Raw genomic sequence first — 16,498 nt, forward strand, 5'->3', positions numbered from 1 at the left:
TCCGGTATACAAAGAAGTGAAGGTGCCGTATGAAGTGAAAGAAGTCGTCCACTATCCAGTGGAGAAAGAGATTAAAGTACCAGTTAAGGTACCAGTTCACGTCATTAAACCGTATCCGGTGGAGAAAATCGTCAAGGTTCCCCATAAGGTACTCAAAAGCTAACCTTAGTAGACAACCGGAAAACACGCAATTCTAGGTCTACGTTGACCGTCCAGTGCCAGTGAAAGTAGATAAACCCTATCCAGTGAAAGTGGAAAAAGAAGTCAAAGTACCCGTTGTCGTGGAAAAGCCCTATCCGGTGAAAGTATACGTGGACAAGCCAGTGCCTTACAAAGTAGAAAAGGAAGTCAAAGTGCCCTACGAGGTGAAGGTTCCCCAGCCTTACCCCGTCTACAAAGAAGTCAAGGTTCCGGTCTACAAAGAAGTCCCCTATGAAGTCAAGGTAAGTTTTCTCCGAAAAAGTCCTCAAAGACTCAAAACCGGCGGACATTTAGGTACCGTACGACAGACCGGTGCCTTATGAAGTCATCAAACACGTCCCCTATTACGTGGAGAAAAAAGTACCCGTGCTGGTAAAGGAGGAAAAGAAGGAGAAGAAAATCGAAATAAAGTGCGAAGACAAAAAAGAGGAGGGTGGCCAACGGAAGTTTGGCTTGGGATTGGTGGACTGGGGCACATGGGAAAAGTGGTAAAGAAACAGAAACAGAAGAATATGTTGAACTGTACCTTGCTAGATTATTTAGGTTGTTAATGGTAAGCCCAAACCAAATTAAATTGTAGTTATGTAAGAGTTAAAAATACTTAATGTTTAAATGTTTGTAGAAGGCGAAGTACTTTGATTAATGATTAATAAAGAGTAATGTTTCCAAATGAGAGAGAGAGAATGAAGTTTCGGAGTGTTTTATTTGCAATTTTGACAAAAGCGGACAATTTGCCGAATATACGGCGTCATCCGCATATATCACATAGTTTGGATCCTCCCAGTTAACAGTAATCCCAATTTTGAACTCATCTGTGGCCTTTTGGAATATACGTTCTATGTATACAGTGAGTTGATGAAGTCAGAAAGGAATATTCTTGCATGATCCTAAGCGTCATATGAAGAAAATAGCCAGAGCTGGGGAAGAACCAGCGAACCAGACCTAACAAACCTACTTAAAGGCCAAAAAGACCCTTCGGAGGAAAACAGAATGGGAATAGAACAGACAAGACTTTCCGAAGATGAAACTGATGCGCACTATGCAGACAAAAACTTCGGTTAGACTTGGATGGAAGATTTCTAAAATATTCTTTAATGCATTAGAATGCTGGATCTTATGGAGAACAAGGACAAGAGCGCAAAATGTCCTGTAGATGTGGTTTTATCGAAAGTTTTATAAAATCAAATGAACGGACAAAATGTACACAAAAACTGCAGTACCTACAAAAAATGCAACTTATAATGAATGTCCTTAGCTTCCTGATCCAATCCTTAGCTTCCTGATCATTTAACAGTTGGAACCGTTTGCTCAGAATGACTGACTGCTTAAGTGTCTCTTTAGCTTCTGGTCACTTGCTTCAATTTAGTCTTTGTCGTTCATTATTTTGTAGGCCTGGGCAACTCAATAAATTTTTAGGAGTTGACGCAGTGCAACGCAAATAGCTTGGTGCGCCAACACAACGCACCGGCGCAATAACTCAGTACCGTTGCTGGGAAACTATTGATAACTATTCACTTGTTTTTAGATTTATTTTGAGGGCCATTTATCAATAATATTTTTAACATTTCTTCAAAATTTCAGAATTTTATAGTTTTAGCAAAGTAACTCTTTTTTCTAAAAAATACTATCTTCTTTCGCCTTCTTCGTCGCTTTGTAAAAAGTTTTGAAATCCCTTTCCAGTTTCGAATTTGGGCCAAAAATCAAATAATTGTCTATCCAAAAAACGCGCAAATTTATAATAAATTATTTGGAAAACTCGTCACTTCCATTCCTCTGATGATTGTAGAGTTTGTTAAAAAAATGTGTGTTTTTAGTGTTAACTATTTTTTTTGCTTTGCTTTCTACTCAAAAACGCTCTATTTTGTAGAGTTTCACTTAAAAATACTGACGATCTGAAGGTCTTTTAAGCGAAAAATTACAAGATATATTTATTCCTTAATACATAAATAATAAATAAAAAAATTAATAAAAAGTCGAGTTTGGGACAAAAACGAAAATAAATTTATCCCGTTTTTCCCCGAAAACTTCTAAGGTTTTTGTTAAGGTTATCACAAAACTAAAAGTTTTCCATCAAAACCCAATAAAACCATTGTTTTCTGATGATTTTTCTATTTTCTGACAATAATAGGGTCTTTTCAGCCAAAAATGACAAATTAAATTTGCTAGAAAATACGCTTCATTCATCGGTTTGCAGGGAACTTCAGAAAACCCTTTTCAGCTTCGAATTTGGAACAAAAACAAATCAATTTATTCAGTTTTTTACCGAAAGTAATCAAGATTTTCTTGGAACAAACGGCCAGAGAACAAAAGTTTCCAAACAATTATTTGGAAAATTCGCCTGAAGATTTTTTAAGTTTCTTTAGAGAACTCTCTCTAAAGAGAACAATGCGTTTTTTCATAACATTTTATTGTCAAATATTGGCAATCTGAGAGTCCTTTATGCAAAAAAGTTAAAAGACGAATTTACAAGAAAAGTCGTCGTCTTTACAGTTTGGTCTTATTTATCGTCTTTTTCGAATACCCATTTTACCTTTGAATTTGGGATAAAATCGAAACAAAGTTATCTTGCTTTTTTCGACAAAATTTAGATTTTCTCGAAAAACGGCAGATAAAGCAAAAGCATATAATCAATATTTGAAAAACTCGTCACCCTCATCGCTCTGAAATTATTTTCAGAGTTTCATCAAAATATCCGGATTTTTCCGCTTTAAACCAAATAGTTTCAAGCAATGGTATGCGCAAAAGGTTGATGGCTTTTTTGTTAGATGTTAAAATTCCGTCAACGACCATGAGTTATAACTCATTAACCAATAAGTTAAAACTCAATAACTCTGAGAGCGGCAACAACTCAAAAGCGCAATTCAACACAGTGTTAACTAGGCCTATTATTTTTTGAACTGTATTTAAGCGCAAAAACAACCCTGAGGAAAAAATCTAAATGGGAGTAGAACAGACAAGATTTGGTGAAGATGAAACAAACACCTACAGAAAAACTGCAAAATGCAATAAAAGCGGTTTTACCAAAAGTTTCTCAAATCAGCTGGACGGATAAAATTGCAACCGGCATTGTTAAGGCAAATATGAAGAAGGGAGAGAAAAAAACAATCAATATTGTAGATCAACACAAACTTAAGCCAATGCAACTAAGAAAGAAAAAGAGAAAAAGACTGGAACTTCACACAATGCTTCAATTTCTCTAGAAATCAAGCCTTTAATGTATTGCAAATTCTAGTAGTATTTCTTGATGATGAACAAACCTTCGAAACAAACATGATACTTGCTGAAAAAAAAACAACTGCTCCTCTTGTTTCTTCATTGGATCTTCGAATTCGGCAAAGAACAACTTGAGATCATTTTCCTTTAGAACAAACTAATGATGATGATTTCTCGACATTTGAAATATTCAATCCTTTTTTACGATCTTCAACAAGGTTGTAATGTCGGGCGTAAATATAGTGTCTTTAGCTTCTTGATCTTTTAACTAAATTCTCAAGTGTCTTTTTTGTTAAATTCTTCTGTTCACTTGCGTAATTTTACTCTTTCCAACTTTTTTTTTTTAGAATAGATGACATTGCTATCGTTTCCATCCTATCGCCTTTCAAATAAAGTCGATAAGTTTAATTCAATCAAAAGTCCAAAAAACCACCTCAACCTTCAAATTCAGCTCCAAATGTATCAATTTTCATAAATTAACACCGAAAGCGCACACAGCGCTACCACCGCAAATAATTATCCACTTTGCGCAACCGCTATTTAGGTTGCTTTTATTAACACAATTTAATCTGTTTCTTTTCTTAATTGTTTCTGATATTTCTTTGGTTCGGCTGCTAATGAGTCCGTAACGCGTGAAGAGTTGCGTTACATCAACGGTCGAGCATTCTCATTCAGGTGTTTAGACCAAAAGATGTTCCGCATTATGTAACATCTTGTTAAGGGCGTTTTACTATCCAAGAGCTACAAGAACGTTTAGTCAAATTACCATTAAGTGTGTTATGGACGAGATATACTGTTAAATCGATTGAATGTATTGCACGAGAAGACGCTATCAAACGAAAGTGAAATGATGGATGGCAGAATCTGCTGGTTCATATCATCATCATGATCGTCAAATGACCATCAATCAAAATCATGACGAAATAATAATAAAGTTAATAGTAATATTTCTGCTGCAGACTTTTTTAGAGTTGGCGAGTTCGAGACGATTTCTGAATGATTTCTTACGGGGCTAATAGAAAAATCTCAAACGTCTCAACGCCCAAATCAATTTAGTGTTCTGCTTCTTCGGCACATCGGTCGAAGACGCCCCCCCCCATACATACCAATTTATTATTAATAAAACTTAACCAATCGCTTTGGTTTGAAGCCACCGAATTTCAACACTCCTTAACACGTCGCCTGAAGGCTTCTTATTTGTTTTCAGACAAATTGACTAATTTGTGCAATAAACACTGTCGCTTTATACCTAATTGGACCATTATGCTAACTTAAAGAACCGACATAGAAACCGACGATGAAAGAACAATAAAACGGACATAAGGAAGGAAATTTTAATTGAGAAATCGCTGTTTTCAATCTGTCGCCCATCGGGTTTAGTAAGCAATATCCAATTAGTTAATACATATTGATTTCTTTGAAACACTGTAAATATTTTCTCTGGTTTGGGCCTCTGTTTTACTTTAGTGTTTGCTGTTGCTGTTTTTTAATTAAACATTTTATTAATCATTATCAAAAGCGTTGGGCATTGATTGAATCTGGTGAATTTTTTCTGGCTTTTACAGAGTGGATAAAATTAAGTTCTTCCTGACGTTTCGCAATCATGAGTGGCTAGCCTCTTCAGAGGTGCATTCGCAGTCGAAGCGAAACTCATGCTTGCGAAACTCAGGAAGTATAATATTTCATTCACGAAGGACCAAAATCCCGAAAAAAGACACATAAGACTTCGTTCAGTTGAAATAGTGTTTTACTAGAAACCCTTACTCGGAAAGCAACCGGTATTTTATACCGGGTGTTATTGCTATTTACAGTAATTTAGACAAGTGCATATTTCGAAATGCGCCAACCTCAGGCACCCCCAGACCGGTTTCGAGCCTATTAGCTCTCATCAGCTGAGTTCAGCCTCAAATTAGCGATTCCGAAACCTGTGCTGTATATTGCCAATGACTTCGTCGTTCTGGGGGTGTCTGAGGTTGACGCATTTCGAAATCTGCACTTGCCTATTTCACAAGCTCATGACGGCTTTGCTGATGCCGAAAGGTTTTCATTGACTACAGTAATTTAGTTTCGAGAAACAAACACTTTGACTAACTTTTACTTGCCCGGGTGTTTTCTCTTGTAGGAATTGACAGAGTGCCCATAATACACTTTTTATGCATTCTAATGTTACTAAAATTGCGGTGTAAAGTCCAGACGGCTAGTTATGAAATGAACAAAAAGTTGTGGTCCAAGTGGCGAAATAAAACTTCTATTAAGGCCAACTACCTGCCGCCTTACAAATGGGAAATTTGCACCTTTTTAAAATTTTTCTTATTTCGATTTCAGATCATCAAGTTTTTTCAGATTTTTTTATTACTTGGTTTGAAACACTTTCAATACATATTGGGAATAACATTGACATTTTTACCAGCTTTGCACAATTAAAAGCTCTTTATTTGAACACGATTTCCAGCTATTTTTCCCTTCCTGCACTGGACATGATAAAGTTCCAATGTTGCAAACTTTGCTTATCGGAACTTTATTACTCCTTTAATTGACTTTTTTAATTTTTTGTTTCTGAACTTCTAGTCAATTTTCACATGTCTGTTATTTGTCCCCCTGCCCTCTAGCCTTTTTCCTATTTCTTGATATCAACTGTATGTACTTTAAATTTTCATTTGCTTCTTTTAGATTTTTTCGACACTTTGAAGCTTTTTGCAAACACACCCATATGGAAAACCTGATTTTGAAAAACCGCCCATACTTAGATGGCGCGATGCCAAATGTCACTCGTTCATCAGCACCCGATGGTAGGCCAGCACCAATCTCCAAGCTCATCACGTTCTGGTTGAAGCAAAAAAACCATCTATCCGAAGAATATTCTAATTGATGGCGGGCATTTTCGGGGGGCGACCAACCAAGCCATGAAAGCACAGCGATATAAATTGCGCGAGGGTACCATTGCAAGTCAGCAGTACCATTCTGCCGCCCGTGCAACGTGAACCATCACACATGAAGCTTCTGGTAAGTCAGTTGAACGAAGGGTGGATGATTTAGATTATTGGCGAATTTATAAAAAAACTCCATCGGTGAATTTGCGGCAGATTGACTTCAAAAAAATTATCAAAGTCGAAATCGAAATGTTTTTTCAATGGCATTCGACAAAAAAACGATAAATGGTTTTATTTATACAATTTTAATAAGTTTTACGTTTATGGGCTGCAATTATCCGGGAAAAATACCAGTTTTTTTTTGGTAGTAGTAAGTCTGAATAAAAACGATTTTCCAGCAAAACTGCGGTTTGTCAGTTTATATTTAAAGAACCTAAATTTTAACAGGAAAAAACATTTTTCTTTTCTGTTTATGACTATTGAGTTTTTCGATTTCAAATTGTCCCGACTTTTCATGTTTTTCCTTCATTTTGTGAAGAAGTGATTTTGTCCAAAATATTCATATTTTTAAACATATCAATGCTTTGCCCGCAAATAATAACAAATAACTACGACAATTTGTATCAAGAGGTAAATGTGTCAACGTTGTTTCTACATCGCATTTCTGCATCGAGAGCTCTTTTTTGAAACTTGAAAAACTTTGAAATTTTTTTTTTAAACTGGCAAGTATTTACGTATTTTTATTGTTTAATTGCAGTTATAATGCTAATAAAGCGACTGAACTAATTTGAGATTTGATAGTTAAATTGCTTTCAAAGTAGAACAGTTTCAGTTAACGCATATGGAAACTCCTACAAATAATTCGCGTCTAGGAATAAACTAAATGGAATTTACTAGTTAAAATAAAAAATAAGGTTGTAATATATGTTATAAGATGCAAAAATCCACAACAAATCAACACATTTTTAAAACTAACGAATCATGAGTAAAGTGAAACTGCTAACCCAGATATTCAGCGTTTAAAACCTTTTCAACTGCCTGATGATAAAACACGAATTTCCAAACAAGACATGTTCGGTATGTGGCTTTTTGAATTGAAAAAAAAAGGCAACCAAATGCAAAAATTTCAGAAAAAATCACATTTTACGCGGAAAGAAAATAACCAGAAACAGATCTTCATTAGATTTGTAAACGATTTCGATTATGTAAATCATCAACCATATGAGTGCCATGTGATGAATGTTAGGTAATCAAGCAAATCGACAAGAAGAAGGCATCCTTTTACCTCGATTGGCACAAAAAAACCAACACAAAACAATCCCGGAAAGAAATTACTGCAAGCAATTTAATTGCGCGTTTTCACTTTCGGTATATATGGGTTTGGTGCGGGCGCTTGCCATGTGTTCTAGTAAACATGCGGAGAAAGGTCTTCTGGTTTAACACCGTACCCGAGCACCGGATCCATTAATGTCCGCAATCAGCCATCAACATGACTGATTACTTAATATCCATGAAGAAATGAGAATATTTGCCCGGTTAAGTTAATTGGTACGTGTAGCTTTGATAATTCGTCAGGAAAGTTTGTCACTTGCTTCATTTTTTTAAAATAATCTACAGGAAACTTCTGGACTTTTAGAACCAAATAGAACTCAACTTGCTTCTAGTCCACTCTGCTATTTCATCGCTTTTCGCATTAATAAAACTTACAATTGAGCCAAATTTTTCCGGTTGTTTGTCCCTTATGGAGTCCGGAATTTGCGAATATATTGTTCCTTCTAAGGGTTCTCTATTCCTTTGGGGTTTCTTCTCCATTTCGGCATATTTTTTAAACATTTGTGTTAGTTTGCATGTTTTGTATATTATAAATGTGGGATATATTCAGCCAGGTCCGGGGGATTTTCTTATTTTTGTGGATTATATCACCTTTTGCCCTTGTGTTAAGTATCTCGAAATGTACGCGCTTCTTTATCTTCCCATATACAGCGCTCTTCGAACAGGTGTTTAAAATGTTGTGTCCACTGTGAGGTTGTTATGCCATTTAGACTAATTCCTTGTTAGTTGCGTGTTCTTATTGCTTTTATTGTTTTCCAGGCTTCTGAACTTCTGTGCGCCTCCCATCTGCTGATCTATGTTGGTTACTTGCATATATTCTTCTCTTGCATTTACATCTTTCTACTGTAGGATTCTTGTGTATATTTGCTTTCTCTCCTTAATTTGTTTTTCTATATCGTTGTCCCACCAGAATGGTTTATCTTTTGTATACTGCAGTTGGTTTAGAAACTCGCTAGTAAAAGAGGATTTTCGAATTCGAAACCTTGGCACCCTAAATCATATTACTCTGCTCAAACTGCTGTTTATTTTATTTACGCGGACTATCAGTGTTTGCGTGTTCAGTGGCCGTGTATTTGAAGCGAATCATACCTTTTTGCGCAGACCCTTTTCCGTGTTATGTAACAGGTTGGGTGACTAATCGGGGTATACTGGTGACCAATCGGAATTATTGATTTTGCGTTTTGCTTTTCTAAGGTATTGCTCTTTTTTAAGGCGTGTTCTAAGGAGCATCGAAAGTTCTAAGATTGGCGGAAAGCAAAGGAACATTCGCTTTCACAAAACTGTGGTTATCTCTTTTTAGGTGTTTAGGTGTTAAAATAAAGTTCAGTAGCAACTTCACAATAAACCAGACCACCACATTTGGAGGAACCCTAGATAAAATAACTGAAGAGGAAGAAAGGCACTGAAGTAATGGCCTTAAAGATTCAAAGAGAAAGTTGCCATTTTCGAAGTCTTTTCACCTCAATAGGTGTAGAAGCTGCCGCTCAATCAATAGTTTGTCACAGAGAACGACATTTTTGCAGCAGATTCCCTGGTCAACTTGAAAATTTCTTGTAAATTGTTGTTTGCTAAACTTTGGACAATTTTTTGAATTTTACTACAATCTTTTAAAATCCCAATTAACCAGGCAAAAAACCGGTTTCTGCTTCGTGGCTTCCTATAACTTTCACTGATTTTAAAAACTCAAAAAACTCGAAGGCTCTTTTCTAAGGCGTTTTCTAGGGAGCATCGAAAGTTCTAAGATTGGCGGAAAGCAAAGGAACATACGCTTTCACAAAAATGTCGTGACCTCTTTTTAGGTGTTAAAATAAAGTTCCGTAGAAATAAACTTAATAACAAACCAGACAACCACCTTCAACTTTGAAGAAACCCTAGATAAAATGGCTGAAGAGGAAGAAAGGCACTGAAGTAATGGCCTGAAAGATTCAAACAGAAAGTTGCCATATTCGAGGTCTTTTCATCTTAAAAGGTGCAGAAACTGCCACTCAATCAATAGTTTGTCGCGGAGAATGGCATTTTTGCTTTGAAAAAAGAGACATTCTGCTTCGTGGCTTCCTATAATTTTCACAGCTTTTCAAAACTCAAAAAACAGTTAAAAGAGCATTTAAAGAACTTCAAGTGGTTAGAACATTCGAAAAAAATGAAAATCCGTTAGGGAGGCAAATATTTATCAAAGTTCGATTATTTGCCCGGATTAATTAATTATTCGTGTACATTTCGTTCGAATGATAATCTGCCAATTTGAAATGTGCAATTATCGAAAAAATAGATAAGAATCGATAATTAACGATGAAACGCCGCACAAGTTTCTTTAATTCTATAGCGACAATAGCAAAATCAACATTTTTTAGAAAACCTAAAGGAGCTTCTCAGAGGAAAAAACTGTGTTTGGCCAAAATCTTACATCAAGCAACAGTAGAAATATCGCTAAACTGTCGAGAAAACGTTGAACTTATCGAAAAGACGTGTGTTTCTAGCTCAGAAATGCAAAAATCCATTGAAATTGCCACATTTTTCTCAAGCTCAAAGCTTACAATAGAAGATTTAACAAAGAAAAATACAATATTTTGCATGCAAACACAAAGTTTGCAGTATTTTAACCCAAAATTCCTGTCGTCGCAGTTTGTCAAGAAAACTATCAAAATGTGAGTTAGAATCAAAATCATGAAAATCCATAAAACAAAACCATCCAGTAGTTATTATCCATTACCATCCAAATTAATTCTCATGTAACGATTTCAGTTCGCCTCTACTTTAATTCAATATCTTACTGCGAAGAAAAAATGGAACTATCCTATCTGAAATTATTATTTTTTGCTCACTTTCAGAGTTTTTTCGCGCTCTGCGCACTCCTGCTGTTGGCGAGTGCCGAAGAAAAAAAATCAGAAAAGGCCGCAGACAGTAAAGCAGTGGAATCAGCCCCCGCGGAAAAGAAGCAGGACAAGAGGGGGCTCGAGCTCGGCTATGGAGGCGGCCACGACTTTGGCGGCGGTTTTGAAGGAGGACACAGTTTTGGAGGAGGCTTTGGAGGAGGCGACCTTGGAGGCGGCCACGGTAATAACTCCTACTGATACCCCAAAGACTCACGATGCACAAAACCCACTCTGTACAGCACAGTCTATTTCATTCGATGTTCTCTCAATTCTAGACTTTGGTGGCTTCGATTTAGGAGACGTATTTGGGGGTGGTGAAGGTGGGGGGCACGGGGGTAGTATTGGAGGTGGCTCGGGGGGCTGGCAAGGTAAGAAACATAAAGGGCGCGACTCAAAAAAATTATTGTTTCCCCAAAATTCCATCAAAATTTATAAAATGAGGATGGACAACGACTTTTTGGGTCTGAGTGCTCATCATCATCAACCACTCATACTTATTGAAAACCACTCTTGCAGGTCACGAGCATCACCAAAAGACTGTTACGATAGTCAAGAAGGTGCCTGCGCCGTATCCAGTGGAAAAAACCATCCACGTACCCGTGGAGAAGAAGGTACCCTATCCGGTGAAAGTGCCCTACCCGCAACCCTATCCCGTGGAAAAAAAGGTGCCGTATCCAGTCAAAGTACCCGTCCACGTTAAGGTTCCAGTCCACAAACCAGTACCTGTGGAGAAAATCGAACATGTACCCGTCAAGGTAAAAAATATCCAATGGTGTAATAGTTTCCCTTAACCCGTTCTTTTCAAGGTCCACGTAGACAAACCCTACCCAGTGAAAGTGTTGGTGCCCCAGCCTTACCCAGTTGAAAAAACCGTCCACGTTCCCTACAAGGTGCACGTACCCGCCCCTTATCCAGTGGAAAAAGAAGTACCCTATCCAGTAAAAGTCCCAGTGCATGTACCCAAACCCTATCCAGTCTACAAGGAGGTTCCAGTTCCCGTCAAAGTACCAGTCGACCGGCCTTACCCTGTCCACGTTCCCAAACCCTATCCAGTTCATGTGGAGAAAAAAATCCCCTATCCAGTATTCAAGCCAGTACCGGTACCAGTCAAGGTAGCCTTTGATCGTCCCATTCCCTACCCAGTGGAAAAACCCCAACCCTACCCAGTTAAAGTAGCCGTCCCAGTCCCGTACCCGGTTGTGAAAAAAATCCCCGTCACAGTTGAAAAACATGTTCCCTATGCAGTGAAAATTCCCATTTTCAACCCGGTACCGTACACCGTGGAAAAGAAGGTACCAGTGGAGGTGGAAAAACCGGTTCCCGTTCCAGTTAAAGTTCCAGTGGCAGTACCGATCCACGAAGAACACGGGGGTGACTTTGGGGGCAACTTTGGGGGCGGCAGCGCAGGAGGCGACGAACATTTTGGAGGCGGAGGAGACATTGGTGATATAGGCGGACACGACTTTGGCGGTTTCAGTAGTCAAGGTGGAGATGAATATGACGGCGAACAAGGCCATCACTGATTGGGCTGCTTTATCGGTTTAAATTGCGTCAGTATTACTATGTCCGTTGTTTAATTTGTATCTATTGTTATTTAATATATAAATTTAGGAAATCACTGGTTTCACTGATTAAATTGCTACTCTTGACGGAACCGTTGTCCACAAGTGCTGCCATTAACCGAATTTCAAATAAATGTAACTGAGCCTGAGAGAATAACAGTGCGGCACTGAATACTTTATGATTATTTTTCTCGAGTTCGAATCACTCCTTAAAAAGAAACACGCCAATTTCAAACCTCCCTCGTCTCGTAGTCAAAGCAACAAAGACTGAGCTCGAAAAATTTTATTCCATTTAGATCTTACTTAGCTTTCATAGTTTTTAATCGCTTTAATCTTTTTTTCAAGCTATCGTGGGCATTTTCATCTGATCCTTATCCGAAATTAAACTTCTTCAAAGTTTGAAGTAGTTTGTCATTATACAGCAACTAAGAGTTGTTTCATTATTGTGGCGCTTTTATTTTCTTTCACAGTGTGTTAGAAGATTAGGTAATAAAACAACTCTTGGTTTCACCCTGTTTACTGGCAAATCGATTCAAACTTTTGACGAAATCCACACTCTGAAAAAATATTAAAATCGATTGACAAATAAAAAAGCTTTGTAATATTTAAATCAAACTATACAGGGTGATTCAGAATCGGCGTCATTTCTTCAATTTTCCGATTATATAGCGAAGAGAATCATAATAATGTGTGTATGCCTAAATAGTTACCTGAGATATGGAATATTTGCTGGAATGTGGTACTTGGATCCCGGATCGAAGTTGATCTCCGACCTCAAAACCGGTGGCTTAATTCCCTGGTATTGCTCCCTAAAAAATTACGACAATAAGCCGGGGAACTCGAACGCAGCGCTAGGAACTCACCTCAAAATGTGCCAGTGGCAGTTGTACTCCTCTTTTCCCACTTTGCTGTTGAACACATCGTAGCGCCACTTATCCATCACAAACGCGAAGGGAAGAAAAGCGATTTTATCCAAAGCCATCTGATAGAGGTAGTTGATATCAACTGCTGTATCTTCCACCGATACCGGGACCAAACCAAGAGCTTGAAGGTGTTTGGGTGTGCCCACAGACAATCCTATCGCTTCTCCAATGGCTTCATGGAAAGCTTCAATGAGAAAAACATTCCGTGTAAAGCAGTCCAAATCAACGTAAGTTAAACCCGGTTATTACCTGGATTCGCGCCGTCCCTAAACACCTTGGGCTGGTTCTTGTAGGCCATGAAGTAGTGAATATGAGCCATTTCGTGGTGGGCAGTAATCAAGTCTTTCATGTTCACATTGGCGCACATTTTAATACTGCAAATAACGCGGGGTTAGGCTCAAACTAATCGACATCAAGTGAACGCAACTCACCGAAAATCCCTCCTATTGCAAAAGTCCCAAGCTGAAGGAGTGCAAAGAACCACCCGATCGCGCGGTTCTTCGAAGATGGAGCCCTGCCAAAAATCCAAAGGCATGGCGCTCAAGTTAAGCGACACGAAGAAGTCCTCAGCCAGCCGGAAAACGTCGATTGGAGTGTAACCCTGAGATATTTAGGCAAACATTAGTTTCATGCGTCGAAGCATCAGCTTATGCTCTTACTTGTTTGAGCATTTCAGGGGAAACGTCTAGGAAATTCTGACCTGGATAGGGCTGGGTTATATCGAATATGTTACTCCAACTCTGGCCCCACATGTTTCCTGAAATTAAACGAAATTTTGTTACAGCAGTAGCTGAGTATTTTATTTGCCATTTGACCTAAACCTAATATAAAGACAGTACACTAAATACCTAAAATATGGCTCGGTAAGGGCGCTTGTCTGCTAATGCGCTCCGGTCCATAGTATTCCCTCAATCTCCTCCGCACATAGGCGTGCAATAACTCATATAGAGGTTTAATTTCCGTCCAAGCGTCCTCCAGATCCAACTCTAAAGCCGGAGACTCGAAGGGAAATGACCAATAGTCTGCAGTGGTGGTAAAATCTACAGAAAAAAACACAGTTTTTACTAAAAGCGATCATTTAGCTTTGTTTTTTTCGACAAAATTTAGATTTCCTCAAAAAACGACCAGAGAAAGCAAAAGCATATAATCAATATTTGGAAATTCGTTACCCTCATGGCTCTGAATTTTTTTCAAGTTTCTTCAAAATTTCCGGATTTTCCCGTTTTAGACCAAAAAGCAATCATATGCGCAAAAGCAATATGTTGATCGCTTTTTCTGTTAGATATTAAAATTCCCTCATCGGCCATGAGTTATAACCCACTAACCAATGAGTAAAAACTCATTAACTCAGATAGCGGCAAAAACTCAACACAGTGTTACTCAGGCCTAGTTATGATTACGAAAAATCTACCGATGCCACTTACTATTCAAATTAGCAGCCTCATTCGACAAACGCACCATCTGCTCATAAAGATCTTTCATCTTCTGTCCAGTCTGTCGCCTCCACTCGGTCCAAACATGTTGCAGCTCGTCCCAATTCCGGCTTTTTGCCATAATTTTGTTCAAATCGGGTTGCAACTTGAGCCCGCAATGGAAGTGATCATTAAAGCTGCATACCGACGCTGTGTTGTAGATAGCCAGCATGTCATTGATGAGCCGGTTGTACTATAAAAGAGCATAAATATAACGCCTACAGCAGAGCGAGTAATTGTGAGTGATTAATATTTAATGCGCATTATGTCAGATTGCACCTTATTTCATTCATGCGACTGATTAATCGATTAATTATTGTTTTCTGTTGTATAATCGAGTAAAGCACCTCGCCTTTTTGCATTCGCGGAATTTATTTGCATTTTTACGCAATGGTAACATCTTGATGATCATCAGCACTGGGTTAATTGTGTGATCTGGATTATCTGTTTTCTTCATTTCTGAGCAGAAAATGAACACATAATTGAATATATTGAAATTTAGCAAAACGTCGCGCACCTTCAAACTCAAAAGTTCTGATGTTAAAAATTGCAGTTGAAAATCAGCTGCTTCTAACCTGGATAACATTCTTAGACATACCCGATCCAATTGGTCAGGAGTTAAAGCCGCTGGACCAATCACCGAATAATATCGGATCTGCCTAAAAGTCCTGGAATCCGGAATATTGTCGAGATTGCCTGCATGATTGAGCAACTCCCAAACCGCATGTTGAAACTCTGAGTAGGTTTGTTGTGCCTGCAACTAAAACCAAAAAATAAAATAAATAATCCTCTAAACTATTCATAAAACAAACTTATTGAGCAAGCAACAGTTCAAGTACATACAGTTCAACTAATAATGTCAAGTTTAAACGGGCGGATGAATACAATAATAATGTTCTCACATAAAAGCGTATGGTCAAGGTACCGAAAACCGAAACCATCATTTACAATAACATATATGTGTATTATATAAACTTGAGATTTTTTCTTAAAGATTCGGCTGAATCCGGCCATTGTTTCCACAAATTGTTGTTAATTGTAAGGAATTCGGTTTGAACAAACAACCATCAGGTTGGTGATTCGTTTGGGACTTTTGGACATGAGGACATTTCCTGAAGATGGTCGCAGAATATCAAATTCCAAAGCTATTAGAGCGATCTAATTAAGGAAAATTATTGTCATTAGCAATGCATATGAATGCAGTTGAAGGATAATTGTTCAAATGCAATTTAGAAATTATATCTCGACAACTAAATGCATAGTTCTCATTAATAAACCGCAGACGTTCCTTCAAGGCTGGGTTTTATAATATAATTATCGGGTGTTTATGGTACATTACCTTAAAGGCCATCTTTTAGAATAGCGACTATTTTTATAGAAAATCATGCTTTGCCACCGCCTAGCTTGACTAAGCAAACGCTAATAGAAGCTATTTCATTGAAATAGTTCACATACAAAGAGCCGTAGCTCTTGCGAAAGCCGTAGCTTCTGGCCAACTGTTCAGATGAATAAAATCCCAACGTTATTAAAAAATACTTAATTGATCAAAATGATGTATGAATCAATGCGATTATTCAAATGCAAATGATCGAAAACACGATTTGCAACAGCTATTAAAAATGATCTGATTTTCGTAAAGTGAATCAGGTGCTGATTTGTAATGAGTGAAACAATGCTGACCGTGTATAATTAGATGTATCATCTGCAACAATAATATATAGGAACTATGATATTAGGAGTGGTTGCATGGTAAACAACACAACATTGAGTCACTGCGCATTATTTAAATTTTCCGCCTGGAATTGATATTAAGTACCAGCCCAGATTCTAGAAAAACTGAATCAAATTAATGCTCAAAATTCACACTTTTAACTTAAAACCAACCAAACTAAGCCAAATTAATTATTACAGACATTTTTTGATTATTTTAAGCTAGTTAAGATATAATGCAACGCAATTACTAAGTAAGTTAGTAAAGTATCCATTAATAAATTCTTTCTTCGCAAAAATCACATTATTTTTCAGTTTTACTTAAAATGCTGACCATCTTCG

At 37.6% G+C, this 16,498-nt stretch overlaps 3 protein-coding genes across 8 annotated transcripts in view; 2 read left to right on the forward strand and 1 right to left on the reverse strand.

Moving 5' to 3' along the window:
- The window catches only part of LOC109540810 (proline-rich protein 4), a gene marked incomplete in the record, with an annotated part of 2,528 nt that extends 1,639 nt beyond the window's left edge, over positions 1-889 (forward strand). The window contains 3 exon segments of the mRNA XM_048670553.1: positions 1-148; positions 198-443; positions 496-889. Coding sequence (XP_048526510.1) covers positions 1-148; positions 198-443; positions 496-693 — 592 coding nt within the window.
- The window catches only part of LOC109540808 (angiotensin-converting enzyme), a 68,077-nt gene that overhangs the window by 27,439 nt on the left and 24,140 nt on the right, over positions 1-16,498 (reverse strand). For 3 of the 5 annotated variants that reach the window (XM_048670546.1, XM_048670549.1, XM_048670545.1), the window contains exons 2-9: positions 15,045-15,206; positions 14,399-14,639; positions 13,823-14,014; positions 13,634-13,731; positions 13,406-13,575; positions 13,224-13,348; positions 12,915-13,158; positions 12,762-12,860 (exon numbers count right to left, since the gene is read on the reverse strand). In XM_048670546.1, coding sequence (XP_048526503.1) covers positions 12,762-12,860; positions 12,915-13,158; positions 13,224-13,348; positions 13,406-13,575; positions 13,634-13,731; positions 13,823-14,014; positions 14,399-14,639; positions 15,045-15,206 — 1,331 coding nt within the window. Of the gene's footprint in view, positions 1-12,319; positions 12,609-12,761; positions 12,861-12,914; positions 13,159-13,223; positions 13,349-13,405; positions 13,576-13,633; positions 13,732-13,822; positions 14,015-14,398; positions 14,640-15,044; positions 15,207-15,785; positions 15,813-16,498 lie in introns of those variants that run through there. The other 2 variants (XM_048670547.1, XM_048670550.1) reach the window with 2 other exon arrangements.
- On the forward strand, positions 6,314-12,104 carry LOC125505837 (proline-rich protein 4-like). Of its 2 annotated transcripts, XM_048670551.1 has the most exons (5): positions 6,314-6,417; positions 10,445-10,670; positions 10,765-10,857; positions 11,006-11,244; positions 11,296-12,104. In XM_048670551.1, exons 1-5 carry the CDS (start codon positions 6,406-6,408, stop codon positions 12,010-12,012), a joined length of 1,287 nt encoding a protein of 428 aa, XP_048526508.1. In that variant the 5' UTR covers positions 6,314-6,405; the 3' UTR covers positions 12,013-12,104. The 2 variants fall into 2 exon arrangements, with proteins under 2 accessions (XP_048526508.1, XP_048526509.1); XM_048670552.1 differs by lacking the exon at positions 10,765-10,857.

This window comes from Dendroctonus ponderosae, unplaced genomic scaffold, assembly GCF_020466585.1.
Source record: "Dendroctonus ponderosae isolate FM_Combo_2020 unplaced genomic scaffold, Dpon_F_20191213v2 Dpon_F_20191213_1, whole genome shotgun sequence".
NCBI classification, from domain to species: Eukaryota; Metazoa; Arthropoda; class Insecta; order Coleoptera; family Curculionidae; genus Dendroctonus; species Dendroctonus ponderosae.

Coding starts and splice junctions, on each gene's coding strand:
- LOC125505837 (XM_048670551.1), top strand. Junction 10,671..10,764: donor CGACCTTGGAGGCGGCCACG/GTAATAACTCCT, acceptor TCTCAATTCTAG/ACTTTGGTGGCTTCGATTTA. Junction 10,858..11,005: donor TGGCTCGGGGGGCTGGCAAG/GTAAGAAACATA, acceptor CCACTCTTGCAG/GTCACGAGCATCACCAAAAG.